The sequence below is a fragment of the Phyllobates terribilis genome, unplaced genomic scaffold, assembly GCF_046119375.1.
Source record: "Phyllobates terribilis strain yellow unplaced genomic scaffold, ASM4611937v1 Scaffold_1__5_contigs__length_1240528914, whole genome shotgun sequence".
Lineage (NCBI taxonomy): Eukaryota > Metazoa > Chordata > Amphibia > Anura > Dendrobatidae > Phyllobates > Phyllobates terribilis.
Window position 1 is genome coordinate 904727898 of NW_027362761.1, and position 21385 is coordinate 904749282.

General features: G+C 42.7%; 1 protein-coding gene across 1 annotated transcript in view; it reads right to left on the bottom strand.

Moving 5' to 3' along the window:
• TNIP3 (TNFAIP3 interacting protein 3) overlaps nt 1-21385 on the bottom strand; it is a 177963-nt gene that overhangs the window by 48637 nt on the left and 107941 nt on the right. Inside the window, exon 7 of the mRNA XM_073646146.1 lies at nt 17326-17445. Within this exon, the coding sequence (XP_073502247.1) occupies nt 17326-17445 (120 nt within the window). The remainder of the gene's footprint in view (nt 1-17325; nt 17446-21385) is intronic.

The following is a 21385-nucleotide window of genomic DNA, read 5'->3' on the forward strand; positions in this document are numbered from 1 at the left end:
CTCTCCCCCTCTCTGCTACTGTCCTCACTATGCATATCACCTTGCCAGGTTAGGTCAGTGACTTCATCGTCCACCACATCACCTTCCATGTACGCACCTTGGGGCTCCTCCTGACTTTCTGGCAATTGTGTCTCATCATCATCCACCTCTTGTGACAGTAATTGCACTTTCCCACTGTCGACTTCATCTGACCGTGGCTGCGCAAATATTTGGGCACAGCTACATGCGATCTTCTCTTGGCCCGCTTGAAGCGGACCGACCAATAGGCCAGAATCTATAAATGGAAATGCGAACAGCTCTTCAGAGGGTCCAAGTGTGGGATCACTTGTCTCTGGGCACTCAGCATGGTGGGAAGAAGGAGGATCAGGGTAAAGAATATGTGGTCCAAACTCACGGCTACTGAAACTGGACCGTGTGGAAGACAGGGTGGTGGTGGCAAGCTGACTGAAAGCATTATCTGCTATCCAACCAACAACCTTTTCACACTGCTCTGGCTTCAAGAGTGGTGCTCTGCCGCCCCCTAGAAAGTGGGACAGGAAGGAATGTTGACATGATGTCCCTTACCCCGTGCCTTTCCAATTTTAACTCCTTTCTGACATGGAGGTGTAATAATACGCATCTGCGCCCTTTGCCTATTGGAACAGATACGTATTATTACGCCCTGACAATCGCGCCCGCACAGAGGCTGTGCAAGCGTGATCGCCGCCAGTTGTCAGCTGATTGTCACAGCTGACACCCGGTACTATGGGCTAGGAGCAGTGCCACACAGCTCCCGGCACATTAACCCCCGAAATACTGCGATCGAAGTCGATCGCAGCATTTCCTGTGCAGGCACTGGTAAGAGCGCGCCTCTTACCTTCTATCCAGCATCCCGCGCTGTGTATGCCGGGTCCGGATAATTGCTATGGTGACCTGATGTCGTTATGACGACATCTGGGTCGCCAGGCATCAGCATGTTAGATAGATTGTGCTTAGTGCACAATCTACCTAACTTGTGTGTGTGGGGCTGCAGTCTGTTATGTTATCGATGAAAACATCATCTTGTCCCGCAAAAAACAAGTCTCAATACAGCTCCATCAGCTGAAAAATAAAAAAGTTATAGCTCTCAGAATAAAGCCATGCAAAATTTTTTTTTTCTATCAAAGTTTTTATTGCGTAAAAGCGCCAAAAAGTGCCAAAACATAAAAAAAAAAAAAAAAATGCTACCTCTGTAAACTTACTGACCTGAAGAATAAAGCTGCCTTATCAATTTTACTACACTGTCGATCATAAAAACCCGATACAAATCTGGTATCGCTGTAATCTCACCGACCTGAAGAATAAAGTCATCTAATAACTTATACCGCACGAGGAACAGCGTAAAAAATAAATTCTATGTTTAGGGTTGTGCTACTGTTAGGGTTGTGCTAGGGTTAGGATTAGGATTGTGCTAGGGTTAGCGTTCTGCTAGGGTTGTATTAGGATTAGGATTGTATTAGGGTTGGGATTAGGGTTGCATTAGGGTTGCATAAGGGTTGTGTTGGGGTTGGGATTTTTTCAAAAGTAAAGAAAACAAAATGACAACAATATGGCGACTAGTCTTGAGTGCAAGTGCTCGCTACTTGAGTTTGCATTGGGTGCTCGTGTATGCACCGAGTATCGGGGGTGCTCGAGTCTCCCCCCATGTGTTTCGTGGCTGTTTTACAGCCAAAAAACATGCGAGGATTGCCTGCCATGCACGGGCAATCCCCTCATGTTTTTTTTTTGGGTGTCTAACAACCGTGAAACATGCGTGGCGGTGACTTGAGCATGTAACTCGAGGACCCGCGATACTTGGTGCATACCAGAGTACCCAATGCAAACTCAAGTAGCGAGCACTTGCGCTCAAGACTAATGACAACTTATTCAATATGATGACCTAATTTTATCAAATTCTGTGTCGTACCTCTGGATTCAAAATGTTCACTGTACCCCTTGATAAAATCCTTGATGGGTCTAGTTTCCAAAAAGGTGTCACTAGTGGGGGGTTTCCACTGTTTAGGTGCATCAGGGGCTCTCCAAACGCGACATGGCAGCCCCTCTCGACTCCAGTCAATTTTGCGTTCAAAAAGTCACACAGTGCTCCTTCCCTTCTGAACCCTGCCATGCACCCAAAGAGTGTTTTTTCCCCACATATGGGGAATCAGCATACTCAGAAGAAATTGCACAAAAATTACATGGTGCAATTTCTCATTTTACCCTTATGAAAATGCAAAATTGGGGCCTGAAAAACATTTTTGGTGGGAAAAATGTGAAAATTTTATTTTTACGGCTGAATGTAATAAACTTCTGTGAAGCACCTGGAGGTTCAAGGTGCTCACTACACATCTAGATAAGTTCCCTGATGGGTCTAGTTTCCAAAATGTTGTCACATGTGGGGGGTTTCCACTGTTTAAGCACATCAGGGGCTCCCCAAACACGACATGGTGTCCGCTAATTATTCAAGCAAATTTTACATTCAAAAAGTTAAATGGCGCTCCTTCCCTTCCTAACCCTGCCGTGCACCTAAACAGTGGTTTTCCCCCACACATGGGGTATGGACTTACTCAGGAGAAATTGCACAACAAATTGCATGGTGCAATTTCTCATGTTACTCTTATGAAAATGCAAAATTGGGGGCTGAAAAAAATGTTTTTGTGGGAAAAATGTGAAAATTGTATTTTTACAGCTAAATGTAATAAACTTCTGTGAAGCACCTTGGGGTTCAAGGTGCTCACTACACATCTACATAAGTTCCCTGAGGGGTCTAGTTTCCAAAATAATGTCACTTGGGGGGGTTTCCACTGTTTAGGCACATCAGGGGCTCCCCAAATGCGACATGGCGTCCGCTAATTATTCAAGCAAATTTTACATTCAAAAAGTCAAACAGTGGTTTTCCCCCACATATGGGGTATCGGTTTACTCAGGAGAAATTTGTTCAACTAATTTTGGGGTCCATTTTTTCCTGTTACCATTGCGGAAATAAAAAAATTTGGATCTAAAGTAACATTTTTGCGAAAAAAGTTAAGTGTTAATTATTTTTTTCCACATTCCAAAACTTCATGTGAAGCACCTGAAGGGTTAATAAACTTTTGAATGTGGTTTTGAGCACCTTGAGGGTGCAGTTTTTAGAATGGTGTCAGTTTTGGGTATTTTCTGTCATAAAGATTCCTCAAAGTCACTTCAAATGTGATGTGGTCAATAAAAAAATGATTTTGTAAATTTTGTTAGAAAATCACTGGTCAACTTTTAACCCTTATAACTTCCTAACCCCCAAAAATTTTTGTTCCAAAATCGTGTTGATGTAAATTAGACATGTGGGAAATGTTATTTATTAACTATTTTGTGTGACACATTTCTCTGATTTAAGAGCATGAAAATTAAAATTTTGAAAACTGCGAAATTTTCTAAATTTTCTTCAAATTTCCAATTTTTCCACAAATAAACGCATGTCATATAGAAGAAATTTTATGACTATCATGAAGTACAATATATCACGAAAAAACCAATCTTAGAATCAGTGGGATCTGTTGAAGTGTTCCAGAGTTATTACTGACAGTGGTCAAAATTGTAACAATTGGCCTGATCATTAACGTGCAAACTACCTTCAGGGGTAAAGGAGTTAAATGGACTACAATCTTTTGCAGCTTGCCAAAAAAATCTGGATTAATAGCGCAGTATTTGATCATGTAGGATAACCAATTCTTTTGCCCAGTGAGGGTATACCGATGCTGTTGGTTAGCGAACAAGTGTGAATATATTTTTGACACACAAGTAGCAGACTTTAAATGCAGTATAATATTTTGCAGCTTGAAAAAAATATTAAGATTAATACCGCAGTATTTGATCACGTCTGATGACAATTTTTTTTGCCCAGTTACAGTATAGAGATGCTATTGGTCAGCTGTGTTTGTGAATATATTTTTGACACACAATTAGCAGACTTTCAATGAAGTATAATCTTTTGCAGATTGCAAAAAAACAGGATTAATACTGCAGTAATATTTGACCACCTGAGATGATGGACAAGTTTCTCTGCTTCCACAATACAGCAATGCTATTCAAATCAACCAAATCTGGCTGTATTTTGCTAACAAGCAAATGGAGCAGTAAAAATGGTGCACCAAAATTAGCAGGATTAAGAGCAACAAGAATATTATCAGCCCGGATATCTAGAACTTTTGATAGGAGTTTCAGCAGCGGAAAGAACATTCAATGGACCCTATTCTGTAATATAACTTTTAATATCTGTATTAAAATATTGACAGCCATAAAATAACAAACCACAACATCAGTGCACAATAAGAGGAGGGGATAGTGCCACCCTACCTTGCCGCGGAGGTTGGTACCCTATTTTCCGGCACAATGGCGCCCACGCTCAACGATGACTCTCCATGGGATCCCTATAACACCCTATATTGACGGCCAATGGGGTACACGGATTCTTAGTGGAGAACGCACAGTTTCTTGTGACAAATAGAAACAATGCAAAAAATACTCAAAAAGTTTTTATATATACCTGATCTTATATAGACCCAATGACACTATGCGGCCAGCCAATCACTGTGATGCCACAACCAACATGACTACGGCATTACAGTGACTGTCACGCAATCCCTGCATAGTAATTGGCTGCCTAAAATGTGCCCAACATGCGGGGCGGGGACTCGTGCTCCCGCCCGAGCATTTCAAAATTACTCACCGAGCATCTCGAGCACTGTGATGCTTGGGCGAGTTACGAATAGTGACGAGCATGCTCGTTCATCACTACTGCACAGCCTTCATATGTGCTAGCCAGAGGTACCCTGACTGCCATTAGGTACCGCGATGAGATCCTCAGACCCATTGTGAGACCTTATGCAGGGGCCTTGGGTTTCTTCTGATGCATGATAATGCTAGGCCTCATGTGGCTGAAGTGAGTGAGCAGTTCCTGCATAATGAAGGCATTGATGCTTTGAACTGGCCTGCCTGTTCCCCAGACCCGAATCTTATCGAGCACATCTGAAACATCATGTCTCCATGAATCCACCAACATCACGTTGCAGCAGACTTTCCAGTAGTTGACTGATGCTTTAATCCATGTCTGGGAGGAGATCCCTCAGGAGAACATCCACCGCCTCATCAGGAGCATGCCTAGGAGTTTTAGGGAGGTCATACAGGCATGTGGAGGCCACACACTACTGAGCATCATTTCCCTATCTTGAGGGATTTCTTCTGAAGTTGGAACAGCCTGTAATTTGATTTTACATTTTGATTTTGACTATCATTCCAAATCCAGACCTCCATGAGATATTAATTTTGAATAACATTGATCATTTTTATGTCTTATTGTTCTCAACGCATTCCACTATGTAATGAATAAAGATTTGCAGCGTATATATAATATGTACAGTACAGACCAAAAGTTTGGACACACCTTCTCATTTAAAGATTTTTCTGTATTTTCATGACTATGAAAATTGTACATTCACACTGAAGGCATCAAAACTATGAATTAACACATGTGGAATTATATACTTAACAAAAAAGTGTGAAACAACTGAAAATATGTCTTATATTCTAGGTACTTCAAAGTAGCCACCTTTTGCTTTGATGACTGCTTTGCACACTCTTAGCATTCTCCTGATGAGCTTCAAGAGGTAGTCACCGGAAATGGTCTTCCAACAATCTTGAAGGAGTTCCCAGAGATGCTTAGCACTTGTTGGCCCTTGTGCCTTCACTCTACGGTCCAGCTCACCCCAAACCATCTCGATTGGGTTCAGGTCTGGTGACTGTGGACGCCAGGTCATCTGACGTAGCACCCCATCACTCTCCTTCTTGGTCAAATAGCCCCTACACAGCCTGGATGTGTGTTTAGGGTCATTGTCCTGTTGAAAAATAAATGATGGCCCAACTAAACGCAAACCAGATGGAATAGCATGCCGCTGCAAGATGCTGTGGTAGCCATGCTGGTTCAGTATGCCTTCAATTTTGAATAAATCCCCAACAGTGTCACCAGCAAAGCACCCCCACACCATCACACCTCCTCCTCCATGCTTCACTGTGGGAACCAGGCATGTAGAGTCCATCCGTTCACCTTTTCTGCGTCGCACAAAGACACGGTGGTGGGAACCAAAGATCTCAAATTTGGACTCTTCAGTCCAAAGCACAGATTTCCACTGGTCTAATGTCCATTCCTTGTGTTCTTTAGCCCAAACAAGTCTCTTCTGCTTGTTGCCTGTCCTTAGCAGTGGTTTCCTAGCAGCTATTTTACCATGAAGGCCTGCTGCACAAAGTCTCCTCTTAACAGTTGTTGAAGAGATGTGTCTGCTGCTAGAACTCTGTGTGGCATTGACCTGATCTCTAATCTGAGCTGCTGTTAACCTGCGATTTCTGAGGCTGGTGACTCGGATAAACACAGTCCACTGCTCAGCATAAGGACCCCCACAGCTCCTCACACAGTGTGAGGGCCACCACAGCACCCCACACAGAATGAAGACCCCTACAGCACACCACTCAGTATGAGGGCCCCCACTCATTATGGGGACCCTCACAGTCCTCCAATCAATCTAATGGCCCCCACCAGCCCCCCACTCAGTATAATGGCCCCTACCAACTTCCCATTCAGTATAATGGCCCACTCAATATGAAAGCCCCAATTGCCCCCTCTTAGTATGATGCTGCCACAATTACTGACATTAAAAAACACAAACCACTACTCACCTCACCTTGTTCCCCTGGTGCACTGTACGGTCTTTGCAATGTGAGTATTGAGGCTCCATACTACAGGTGTGATGTGACAGCATCGTGTCTATAATACATGACTCAGACTCTCAGGCACTGGCTGAATGGTGGATCACGGAGCCTTCAACTCCCTGAGCAACCATTCTATTCAATGGTATCCGCAACAAAACATTAAACAAAAAAATGGATAATATGGAATGTAATATTTAGTGCAATTTATTGTAGAATATAAATAAAATTACTGATTAAATCTTCTGATTTCCACACATGATATAGTTGAGGAAGCTATCAAATTGGAGATCATCTTCATTAAAATAGCAAATATTTTTCTCAGATTTAATATTAAATTTCCCAGAGCACAACATGAAAACTAGCCATTAATGAGGTCAATATATAATGATTTCCTAAATTTAGAACTCCCATTGACTGTTTCTGCCTAAAAGGCAATGTTCTCTTTAGCTATACAACACTCAGGTTTGGGTCTCCTAACCAGCATAAAATCTGCAACTGTTTTATAGCAGCAATCCATAATAGCGTATAGTTCTGACCTAATTTCTAAATATCCCGATATCATTATTTCACGCTTTCATATGGCGTGTTATGTTGATCGTTATTAACACTTTAAAGCTATTAGTACATTTTCTACATATTGATCTATTGAGCCAATGACCTGGTGAAACAACTGATCCAAACAAAAAGAAGACTACAACCATCAGTAGTAATAAATCCTATGCTTATTTAGGCACCGGTACATTACATGTCATGGATAATTTAGAATATATGTACTGGATCTAACGAAAACAAATTCCTAGAATGCCATTGATAGTTAAGCTAAGGCATAATAAGCAATAATAAGAGATGGGCTAATCAATTTAATGCAAATTGAATTTGTATCAAGTTTTTGGAAATTCCCTGGACCCGGTGAATTTAAATTATTTGCAATTTGATTGGTATGAATCATCAAAAATGTCCACCTCGATTTTACACAATGTGGAAGATTGTATCAGCCAAAGAGGGTTTATATGACCACTAGAGTGGCCAGGTGGGCTTCCCCATAATGCCTTGCAGCTATCATAATGCCTTGCATAATGCTTTGCAGCTATCACATCATATGATATAGCACAGCCAGTCAAGACGTACTATCATAACTTGTATAATATAAGAGGCAGGGAATATAGCATTTATTTTGGTGCAAATGAGAGGAATAACAGTTCACATCTTAGCAATAGACATAGGCAGAGAAGAACATTTATCTTCTGTTTACCCACAACCATATACTGTATGTTGAGGTCACTTTGATATTACGACAGCTGTGTTTGCATTACAAAGCTTGAAATATGTTGAACACTATCCTAGGAGGCCTCAGAGTGTGATACGTTTCTTTTTAGGGCATATGAAGTGCTTGAGATTAGTCACAAATCAATTCACCATGAATCAAATTTTTCTGAATAATTTGTTGAAGCTTGCGAATTAGAATTTCAAAACAATCACTAATGTATAAGAATGAGGGAATTGAAGATAGGTGAACAAAATGCAGAGGAGTTATTTGTTTTACTACCCCTTACATCTATTTGGCCTCCTTTAAAATGCTTTACTTTCAAGCTTTTTTATTATATTTTTTACAGACTTTTTTAGTTCTTAGCTATCTGTTAGGGTGGATTCAGACTGCGAATTTTGTTCAAGACATGCATGTGACTGAAAATAAGGCCATGTTCACATGTTCAATATTTGGTCAGTATTTTACATCATGCTATGTGCCCACGATGCAGAAATGAAGCAGAAAATTTCTGCAGCATTTCTGCATCTCCCTGGCAGAAATAAACGCATGCAGATTGTGCATGCACTTTTCCTGCAGAATACATGCGGATCCACATGCGGGTTCACATGCGTTTCCGCATGCAGATTGACAAGCACTTTCCAGGCGATAGCATCACTTGGAAAGTGCTTGACAACTAGGTCACACTGTATAAATCCATGCAAACAGCATGGATTTATACAGTGTGAACCGTAAAAATTAAAACAAATAAAGCTATACTCACCCCCGATGCCCCGGCGTGGCTGCAGCGCTACTTCCTGTCTGGTTCCCGGCTGCCGGCATATCGCGAGACAGAGCGGTGAAGGGCCTGCGGTCACATGACTGTGACGTCACCGAAGGTCCTTCAGCGCTGCTGGCATTCAGAGAGAAGACGCCGGACAGGTGAGTATAAACTTTATTTGTTATTTTATTCTTTTTTTTACAGGTACAATGGTACCCAGGTCTGGATGAGAGTCTCCTCTCCTCCAGAACTGGGTACCATCCGCACATAGAGACGCATAGAAGCCGCTTGTAAAAATGTACAGTCGCGGTTTCTGTGCGTCTCAATGCAAGTCAATGGCGGGAGTTCCGCTGCACTTCCGCAAAATTAAATGACATGCTGCGGATTTTTGTACGCAGCATAAACACTGCGGAAAAATCCGCAGCATGTGCATAGAACATGCGGAATCCCCTTGGGGACCATGGGGTGCGGATTACCTAGCGTTTTACAAGCGTTTCCGCTGCGGAAATTCCGCAGCATAAACACTTGAAAAACGCTACGTGGGCATGCAGCCTCAGTATTTGTGAGCCAAATTCAGGAGTTGGTGATAAATACAGAAGTGGTGATGTGTTTCTATTATACTTTTCCTCTGATTACTCCACTCCTGGTTTTGGCTTACAAATACTGATGTAAAATACTGACCAAATACTCAATGTGTGCACGTGGACTTAGGCTGCATTCACATATCTGTTGAATGTTATGATGTGAGACAAACAGGACAATTTTTTCTCAGGTGTCATCTTATATGCATTAGTTTTTTTTTCATATGTTTTTTTCACTAAAGCAGGTAGATTAAACTTCTTTTATCCATTGACTCTTAGCAATGTATCAGTTAAAAATGGATGAAATCTGGTTTATATGGGTGCCAATAGACTTTGGTGGTTGAGTCTGATCTGCAAAATTGGATCAGAATACAATATGCTCTGAGTCTCATAGATCTTACTACTCAAATCATTTTAATGTATATGTGAATAAACAAATTTAAAGGGAAACTGTCACCCCCTGGGACGTCTAAAACCTACTAATTAGGGCATACAGGTGATAGAAATATTAACCTAGTCCTACCTGTATGCCTCATATTAGCGATCTTGTTGTTCAGAAATCTTATATTATATGTTTATGCTAATGATTCTTTCCAGGTCCTGGGGCGTGGGGGCCCGGAAGGAATCCCTGCCTCCTGTCTTCATTATAATGCCACCCCCTCCCCTGCATGACACAGTGTCCTGTGACATGCAGTTGCAGCGCCGTAATCTCGCGCCTGCGTCCTGCACTCCTTCCACAATCCTTACCTCTTCCTCCATTCTATGGGAGGAAGTCGCAGTGACTCGCCGGCGCCTGCGCAGAAGATCACTGAATAGCTGCAGCATTTCAGAGAACAACATCGTTTAATAGCTGCCAGGGTCCAAGTAGCGCTGTAGACTAGTCGGAGAGGTGAATCCTCCGTGGTTTCTCCCCTCCCGCTGACCTGGATTGACAGGTGTCTTCCTATATGGGCATATAGGAAAAGATCTTTAACTCCAGGGCAGCGGGCCTATATTACAGTATGTTTTTCTCTGAAAACACCTGAAACACCTCAGTGTTTCAGAGTCAAGCACACCTGGCTGAGTTTATTCAGTCAATGAATGATACATGCTACCAGTAGCATAGCTATCGGGGGAGGGGGGACAAAGCGGGTGACTGCTCTGGGCCCCGTGCTCAGAGGGGCACACCTGGAGCTATGTTACCCTTAACTGATAGCGTGCATAGCACACCAATCCAGTTGAGCCCTGCGGAAGAGTAGGGAGACACAATCTCCCTGCACTAACGATCTCCATTCTGTAGGCAGTAAGTCGCTTTAAGCCTATGTTCTACAGAATGTCAGCGCACACACAGGACCACAGGATGTCAGAGTCCCAGCGCGGAGACGTCATCGTGCCAAGATGGGACCCTAACAATCTGTGTGTGCTTTTGCACTATGACAGCATGTTGTCTGCCGCTGGACTCTTCAAGATCCTGGGTAAGGTTAGAATATGATGACTTTTTTGTTAAAACTTGTGTGGTGTGATGTGGGGCATCATAAACAATGGGGGACCCATATAAATAGTGGGGGGTCCCTGACTAACGCAGGTGCCATTATACAGCTTGGGGACTAATGCAGAGGCCATTATACAGCTTGTAGACTAAAACAGGGGCCATTATACAGCTTGTTGACTAAAGCAGAGGCCATTATACAGCATGTAGACTAATGCAGAGGCCAATATACAGCTTGTGGACTAATATGGTGGCCATTATACAGCTTGTGGACTAATGCAAGGGCCATTATACAGCTTGGGGACTAAAGCAGGGGCCATTATACTGCATGTGGACTAATGCAGGGGCTATTATGGAATGTGGGAGATAGTGTGGGGGCCATTTTACTTCTTAGTAACTAATGCATGGTTCATTATACAGATTGTGGACTACTGCAGGGGCCATTATGCAGTTTGGTAACTAATGCAGGGACCATTATACAAATTGTCGACTAAAGCAGGGGCCATTATGCAGCTTGTTAACTAATGCAGGGACCATTATACAGCTTGTGGACTAATGCAGAGGCCATTATGCAGCTTGTGGACTAATGCAGGGACTATTATACAGCTCATGGACTAGTGCAGGGGCCATTGTACAGCTTGTGGACAAATGCAAGGGCCATTATACAGCTTGTGGACTAATGCAAGGGCCATTATACAGCTTGTGGACTAATGCGAGGGCCATTATACAGCTTGTGGATTAATGTGGAGGTCATTATACAGCTTGGGGACTAATGCAGGAGCCATTATGCAACTTGGTAACTAATGCAGGGACCATTATACAGCTTGGGGACTAAAGCAGGGGTTATTATACTGCTTGTGGACTAATGCATGAGTTATTATGGAATGTGGGAGATAGTGTGGGGGCCATTTTACTGCTTTGTAACTAATGCATTGGCCATTATACAGATTGTAGACTAATGCAGAGGCCATTATGCAGCTTGGTAACCAATGCAGGGACCATTATACAGCTTGTGGACTAATGCAGAGGCCATTATACAGCTTGAGGACTAATGCATGGGCCATTACACAGCTTGTGGATTAATGCAGGGGCCATTATCCAGCTTGTGGACTAATGCGGGGGCCATTATACTGCTCGTGGACTAATGTGGGGGCCATTATACAGCTTGTGGACTAATGTGGGGGCCATTGTACAGCTTGTGGACTAATGTGGAGGTCATTATACAGCTTCGGGACTAAGGCAGGGGCCATTATGCGGCTTGGTAACTAATTCAGGGACGATTATACATCTTGTCGACTAATGCAGGGGCCATTATGCAGCTTGGTAACTAATGCAGGGACGATTATACAGCTTGTGGACTAATACATGGGCCATTATACAGCTTGAGAAATAATGCACGGGACATTATGCAGCTTGGTAACTAATGCAGGGACCATTATATAGATTGTGGACTAATGCAGGGGCCATTATGCATATTGGTAACTAATGCAGGGATCATTATACAGCTTGTGGACTAATGCAGAGGCCTTTGTACAGCTCAAGGACTAATGCATGAGCCATTATACAGCTTGTGGACTAGTGAAGGGGCCATTGTACAGCTTGTGGACTAATGCAAGGGCCATTATACAGCTCGTGGACTAATGCAGGGGCCATTATACAGGTCATGGAGTAGTGTAAGGGCCATTGTGCAGCTTGGTAACTAATGCAGGGACCATTATACAGCTTGTGGACTAATGCAGGGGCCATTATACAGCTTGGGGACCATTGCAGGGGCCATTATAGAGCTTGTGGACTAATGGAGGGCCATTATACAGCTTGGTGACTGTGACGATAAAATCTTAAATATGCCAGACATACTTTCTGATGGAAAGAGCAGCACACCTTTATTTTTATGTTGACCCTTTAATCTGTGCTCTTCTTTAGTTGATTAACACAGACTATTATTTGCATAACCCTGAATGCTATCTGCTCTTTTATTCTAAAACAATGTTGTGTATTTACAAGAGCCCCTGTGATACAAACTATGTAAATAGATTAGCTAGAACAATGAATGTTTGATAGATATATTAAATACCATTGTAGGGTGTTTGCCAGTCAATCTTGGGGATGAGCTGTGGATACTCGAGCCCTGCACCTTTACCTCTTACCTGTGCCTGATGACCTCACACAGATGTTAATATAAACAGGGATGTCTGTAGTGCTGGAGGCAGAATGAGACTTGAGACAGAGTCAGAAGGACTTTGGAAGGAAATTGTGAGACATCCTTCAGGAAAGTAGATGGATTGCATGGCATTTAAAGAGACACAGATTTGTATTCTACATGATTCTAGTCTAAGGGTACCGCCCCTGACTGGAAAGATTCGGATCTGCTTCATTAACCATCAGAGAGACATGGATACATTTTGGGGAGTCCAGGAGAGGACGAAGAAGTCACCTGGCCCCATGGATAAGTTGTTTTGGGGTTGCTAGGAGGGACCATCGGGTCTCCTGGTCTTGTACCTTGATGGACTTCTAGCTTCCTAAGCTTGCTGCTACCTCCTCTCTGTGGGGGCCCTCCAGAAGCGGGGGACCATGGTTGAGGTTGTTGGCCCTGGAAGTCTCCAAAGTCACAGCTGTTCTACCCCAGGCAGGTGGAGAAAGAAGGGTGAGACTGTTTAATGGTGTACCATCTTGGGCATTTGCTGGGACTGTTCTGTGTGTTTATTATCCGCTTTGTGGTTCAATAAAGTATTGCCATGCTGTTTTACCCTCACCCTGTGTTGTCTGAGTAGTGTTACACCGACGGGAGACCCCTGGTCTTCACAGTGACTAATGAATGAGTCATTATACAGCTTGTGGACTAATGTGGAGGTTATTATGGAATGTGGGAGATAGTGTGGTGACCATTTTACAGCTTGGGAACTATTGCTTGGGCCATTATACAACTTGAGGACTAATTTGGGGTCAATTATACAGCTTAGGGACTAACGCAGTGGCCATTATACAGCTTATCAGCTTATTGACTAATGCAGGGCCATTATATAGCTTGAGTACTAATGCAGGGGCCATTATACAGCTTGAGGATTAATATGGGGGCCATTATACAGCTTGAGGACTAATTCAGCGGACATTATACAGGGTGATGACTAAAGCAGGGGCCATTACACAGCTTGGGAACTAATGCAAGAGCCATTTTACATTTTGAGGTCTAATGAGGGGGCCATTATACAGCTTGGGGACTAATGTTGAGGTTACTATACAGCTTCAGATCCTTTATATAGCTTGGAGCTAATGTTGGGGTCATTATACAGCTTGGAGACTAATGCATGGTCCATTATAAAGCTTGTGGACTACTGCAGGGGTCATTATACAGCTTGAGGACTAATGTGGGAGCCATTATAGAACTTGGGGACTAATGCAGGAGCCATTTTACAGCTTAAGGATTATTGCAGGGGCTATTATGCAGTGTAGAAGCTAATGTGGGGGCCATTATACAGATTGGGAACTTTTTAGGGGCCATTGTACTGCTTAGGGACTAATACATGGGCCATTATCCAGCTTGCGGACTAATTCAGGAGCCATTAAACAGTTGGGGACTAATGCAGAACCATTATACAGCATAAGGACTAATGCAGAGGCCATTATACAGTTTGGGGGCTAAAGTAGGGGCCAATATGCAGTGCGGGATCAGGTGTGGGGACCATTATACAGATTAGGGGTTAATGTGGTTGTCATGGCAGAAACTCGCAGGCCTACATAGTGCCACCCTACTCACATGGCCACAGCACGGCGGCGTCTACTCGCATCAGGTCTGTTCGATGAGGCTGTTTCCTGCAGCACTCCTCTACAAGGCTGCTACAGCATGGTGTTTCTATCTAACCTCGTGGGAGCTTGGTCGGTCTCTGCAGGAATTTAACCCTGCTTTGTCCTGCAGAGATTTGGCTCCCTGGCCTATCCCATGCAATAAGGATCAATATAAAGCAGCTCCTCCCTCCACCCTTTGCTTGACTGTTTGGTTGCTATCTGTTTGATATTGTGCATGCCTATCTCTGCATTCCTCTTCCCGAAGCTAATGTGGGGACCATTGTACAGTTTGGGGGGGCTAATGCAGGGGCAAATACATAGTCTGAGTGCTACAGTGAGGGTCATTACTCTGTGTTTTTGGAGAGCTGTGGTCCCATTATATTGTGTATAAGGTAGCTGTGGGCCCACCATACTGTGTAAAGCTGAGCTTTGGGCCCATTATACTGTGCAGAGAGCAGTTGAGAGAGCACCTCATTGTGTACAAAGGAGCTGTTGGTGCATTATACTGAGTATAAGGTAGCTGTGGTCCCATAATAATGTATATAGAGAATCTCTACGTTCGGGGACTCAGGGGACATTATTAGATGTTAGAGGCACTCAGACTGTCAACTGTCCACAGGGGTATTATTACTTTCTAGGGGAAAAATGTAGACACTGTTATCTAAGGCACTTGCACAGGGCATAAATATTTTCTAGGGGCAATTTACCGTCTAGAAGGCACAATGGAGGCATTATTACTATGTAAGGAGCACAGTAGTGGGCATTATTATTTGGGGCACTAAGAGGAGCGCTGTTATTGTACCACACAGCAGGTGCAGTAATAGGGACACGGCAGCACCAACTCAGTATTGTGGTGACCACAGGATGAGGAGATTGTGCAGGTTGGCAATGGATGGGGATAGTGCTAGAAATGTGAGAAGTCAAATGTGTCTTTATTGTAATCTCTGCAGACGAGTCGTGGCTGGATAACTTGTCATGTTGGTCTGGGCCACATGGAAAAGAATGGAAAAGTGAACAACTCAATCAGAAAGAACATCAGCTATAAGTCACTATATACAGTTGGAACGGAAAGTATTCAGACCCCTTCACACTTTTCAGTCTTTGTTTCATTGCAGCCATTTGGTAAATTCTAAAAAGTTAATTTTTTTTGTCATTAAAGTAAACTCTGCTCCCCATCTTGACTGAAAAAAAAACAGAAATGTAAAAATTTTTGCAAATTTATTAAAAAAGAAAAACTGAAATATCACATGGTCATAAGTATTCAGACCCTTTGCTCAGTATTGAGTAGAAGCACCCTTTTGAGCTAGTAAAGTCATGAGTCTTCTTGGGAATGATGCAACAAGTTTTTCACAACTGGATTTGGGGATCCTCTGCCATTCTTCCTTGCAGATCCTTTCCAGTTCCATCAGGTTGGATGGTGAACATTGGTGGACAGCCATTTTCAGGTCTCTCCAGAGATGCTCAATTGGGTTTAGGTCAGGGCTTTTTGCTGGGCCAGTCAAGAATGGTCATAGAGTTGTTCTGAAGCCACTCCTAAGCTGTGTGCTTAGGGTCATTGTCTTGTTGGAAGGTGGACCTTCAGCCAAGTTTGAGGTCCAGAGCACTCTGGAAGAGGTTTTCATCCAGGATATCTCTGTACTTGGCTGCATTCATGTTTCCTTCAATTGCAAACAGTCGTCCTGTCCCTGCAGCTGAAAAACACCTTCATAGCATGATGCTGCCACCACCATGTTTCACTGTTGGGATTGTATTGGGCAGATGATAAACAGTGCCTGGTTTTCTCCACACATACCGCTTAGACTTATCACCAAAAAGTTCTATCTTCGTTTCATCAGACCAGAGAATCTTATTTCTCATAGTCTGGGAGTCCTTCATGTGTTTTTGAGCAAACTTTATGTGGGCTTTCATATGTCTTGCACCGAGGAGAGACTTCCGTCAGGCCACTCTGCCATAAAGGCTCGACTGGAGGAGGGCTGCAGTGATAGTTGACTTTGTGGAACTTTCTCCCATCTCCCTACTGCATCTCTGGAGCTCAGCCACAGTGATCTTGAGTTTCTTCTTTACCTCTCTCACCAAGGCTCTTCTCCCACGATTGCTCAGCTTGGCTGGACGGCCAGGTCTAGGAAGACTTCTGGTGGTCCCAAACTTCTTCCATTTAAGGATTATGGAGGACACTGTGCTCTTAGGAACCTTGAGTAATGCAGAAATTATTTTGTAACCTTGGCCAGATCTGTGCCTTGCCACAATACTGTCTCTGAGCTCCTTGGGCAGTTCCTTTGAACTCATGATTCTCATTTGGTCTGACATGCACTGTGAGCTGGGAGGTCTTATATAGACAGGTGTGTGCCTTTCCAAATCAAGTCCTATCAGTTTAAACACAGCTGGACTCCAATGAAGGAGTAGAACCATCTCAAGGAGGATCACAAGGAAATGGACAGCATGTGACTTAAATATGAGTGTCTGAGCTAAGGGTCTGAATACTCATGACCATGTGATATTTCAGTTTTCTTTTTTAATAAATTTGCAAAAATTTCTACATTTCTGTTTTTTTTCGGTCAAGATGGGGTGCAGAGTGTACTTTAATGAGAAAAAAAAAATGAACTATTTAAAATTTACCAAATGGCTGCAATGAAGCACAGAGTGAAAAATTTAAAGGGGTCTGAATACTTTCCGTACCCGCTGTAAACCCACAAACCTGGCCATATTTATACAGTTCATATTTTCCCTTTATAGTCACCTGCTGCATAAGAACTTCATTTTTTGTCTTCAGGTCTTCATAAGTTATGACCTGTGAAGAACGATTAAATCTTGTATTTATGGAATCAAACATGTTCTTTGTCGTCGCATTTAAAAGACCCTACGAGAGAAACACAATAAATTTATAAATTATGCATCAAAGGAATTTGTTTAACCTGCTTTATGCTTCCCCCTCATAACCTGTGTCTGATGAATGATGCCTGACAGACCCAAGTAAATTACTATAGGGCCTATTGGGTTTCCCCAACAGAAAACATGATGGAATCAGCAAGTCTCCAACTCAGATGTGAACATAGCTTAATGTACTAGTTCAATTAATACTGACATATCAATTATGTATTATACACATTGCTTTAAAAAGAATATAGTGTCAGAAAGTGACAATGCCACATCTAATAATTTCCTATGTGTTACAGCATTGGGATATGCCGCAGCTGTTGTCAAGTTTTTCCAAATGTGTTACATTTTCTGTTGCTGGCTGCAAATCGCTCGTCACTAGCTTGCCATAGGCATCAGTAGGAGTTGTGTTGGACAGCAACCTACATGTGTTTTTTTTTGTTATTTGATCATGCACCCAAATTTATCAAGCGACAGACAGCGGCAGACAAGCTGCACAAATAATGTTAGACAAGTGACTTGTATGAGAGTTGTTGCATGCCACATATGTCCTTGAAGCCTTTGACATAAGAATCTACCTGTTCTGAAAGCATCAATAAAACCTTAAAACATATTAAATTAAAAGATATAAATTACAATAAAACATACATTGGATAAAGTGCTATAGTAACATATTACACTGAGTAGTGAATGACAAAACAACATGAAAGTAAATCATGTAATGTCAAGTAACTACATGGAAGATTAACAACAATGTCAACCTAGCATTGCGTGGATATTGTGGAGTTAATATTAATATTGTGGAAGCTCACCTGAAAACTATATAAAACTGTACCCCATTCTATATCCTCACAGAGCTTACCTGATCATTATATACATTGTACTCCATTCTATAGCCCCACAGAGCTCACCCGAATATTACATGCAATGTATCTCCATTCTATAACTCCGCACTGCTCATCTAAACATTATATATGTTACTGTAAAAGTCAGAAGGCCGGTAAAACCTAGGATTTACCGGTCAATCTGGACATTTACCGAGGCCGTCGGTAAAAGCTCAAAATGAAAAGTAAAATTGGACTTTTACCTGTGAAGTCTTGGTAAATGTTAACATTTACCGTCGAGCCTGGTAAAAGTCAGAAATATCAGGTGTGAAGATGGAACATCAGACTTTAACCAAGCGCAGTTGGTAAATGTGCACATTTACCATGGCTTCTTGGTAAATGTAGCTGAGAAGGGTGTAATAAAAAGTGTAAGCCACCGCGGGAAAGGTGTCTGATTAGGCAGATACGGCGAGGAAATGGAGGACACAGTGGGAAAGGTGTCTGATTAGGCAGATACGGCGAGGAAATGGAGGACACAGTGTTCAAAGTTTTTATAAATGTAATAAGAGTAAATGGGGAAAATATGGTAATAACAATAAACAAAATCTGCTACCCTGTAAGGTATCTGCTACCCTGTAATGTATGTACGTTCTATATATACAGATGTCAATCCTGACTATCCTTAATGTATGTACGTTCTATATATACAGATGTGAATCCTGACTATCCTATGATTATTGTTCCAATCATACAAAAAGTGCCCACTTCCCGCTAACATACAACCACTAACCCCACACTAAAATATGCAAAAGAGAACGTCCTATGAATCTTAATGTATCAGTGTTCCGCAGCACCCTCTCACAAAAAGTTACAAGAAGTACACATGCTGCCGGTGTAGTAGTGTATAAATTGTCCTGTACTTAGCTTCCTGTAGAGCGCAGAGTCCAAAGCCTTTCCAAGGGCCCCTTGCAAGGTGGACGCTAACACCGCTCACACGATTTACCGTTGCCGCGCCAATGTGGTAGAACCAGAAGATATGCAGATAAGCTCTGAGCCGGAGTTGCTGGGTGCCATGAACGGTCTGTTCCACCCGAGCACCGTAGTCTCTGATCAGGGGAATCGGAAGACAGCGCATTCCGAGAAAAGGCTGGAAGGAAACAGCGCAACAGCCCAGTCTGGGCTCAGTCTAGTCAGCACAGCACCAGTCCTCTCACTCTCCCTAAAATAGCTCCTGCCTCAAGTCCTAGTTTCCTGGGGTTCTCTTCTTAGATTGCTGCCCAATCACTGCCTGAAGAAAATCACTAACTCATCAATGGCAGTGTTAGACCAGTAGATGGTGCTGTTGTAAAGTCTTTCACACAATGCTGAGTAACTCTATTACAAAAGAACATGGGATTCTTGCCAAGCAGTGTGGGTAAATGGGCGTACTTCCTGTTTGTGTCCTCATGCTGGATGACTGGCTGAGTGTTTTGCAAGCTGCACATACTGCTCAAAGCTGCATAGCCGACTGCCTGTCAAAGCTGCACAGGCACTAGCTGATTGTCAGATCATGAGTGAGGAAATGAAAGATCGTTTTTCGGAGCTCTTGAATGAAGTGGTGGAGAAAAAGCGAGATAATAATTTTTATCTCACGGACGATAAATACGAGAATATATTGAAAGAAGTGAAGGAGGCTAAGGTGGCGGTACCTAAACAGAGTATTCACTACAGGCGTTTGAAGAGGTACGACATCATGACCGTCGGAAGTGATGAAAAGTTAATTGCACCAATCTCGTGTGAAAAAGACAACGTGTTGCATTACATTCGGTGTGCAGAACTCTTTAGTGTCATTCATAATGTGCACATCAGTACCGGCCACGGAGGGCGGACCAGGATCCTAAAGGAGGTGAACCGTAAGTTCAAAAATGTCACAACGGAGTCAATAGTTATTTATCTGCGACTCTGCCAGCCATGCCAGAAAAAACAGAAGATTACCAAAAAAGGCCTTGTTGTGAAACCCATCCTACACAGTGAAATGAATTCTCGTGCTCAAGTCGATCTCATTGACATGCAATCCAATTGTGATAATGATTTCAAGTTCATATTCGTCTATCAAGACCACGTCACTAAATTTGTTCTTCTACGTGCTTTATGCACTAAAAGAGCAGAAGAGGTTGCGTACCACCTCCTTGACATTTTTTCCACTTTTGGTGCCCCATGTATTCTGCATTCTGATAATGTGAGGGAATTTTGTAACAAGGTCATACAGAGTTTGTGCGCGATGTGGCCTGATATGAAAATAGTGCGTGGTAAACCAAGACACAGCCAGTCCCAAGGCTCCGTGGAAAGAGCAAATCAAGACATTGAAAACATGTTGTCAACGTGGATGGAAACAAATAAGACACCCAAGTGGTCTGAGGGCTTTCGCTTTGTACAAGCAATGAAAAATAGAGCATACCATGAGGGAATAAAATGCTCGCCCTATGAAGCTATGCTCGGAGTACCAATGCAGATGGGTCTAGCTACCTCCAAAATTCCTAGTGATGGGATCAGAAATCTCTCTTCAGAAGAAGATCTTGAAAAAATGTTTGTTGGTTTGCAAGAGGAACCTAGTGACCCGACATCACCAACAGAAGCCGAAGGGTCAGATGAATCTAACTTTCATCACACGTCAGCACCGACAGCAGCAGAAGCTTCGGATGAATCCAACTGTCATCAGCTGTTCACAACGGAAGGAGAAGCTTTGGACTTATCCAACTGTCCGCACACCTTTACAGCATATGAAACTCCACCAATTTTTCCATCCAAGAATAATGAAGACCAAAAAGAAAAAAGTGTCGAGTCAAAGCCTTCTAAGAAAGATGGAGAACTTCATGATGATCAGCAACCTGACGTTTTGATTTCGCATACAATCAATAGAAGAATTGGTGCGGTCAGAAGAGTTCGAAAAGCTGCAAGAGAAGGACTTGAAACACAGGCCAAGAAAATGTTGAAATGTTCCAGTCAAAAATTACCCGAACCTAACATTGGACAGAACATCAGAATCAGAATTCCAGACGTCGACCGTTCAAAAATGGACCCTAAGTCGATCATTGCGATTATTATAAAAAAAGAAGATGA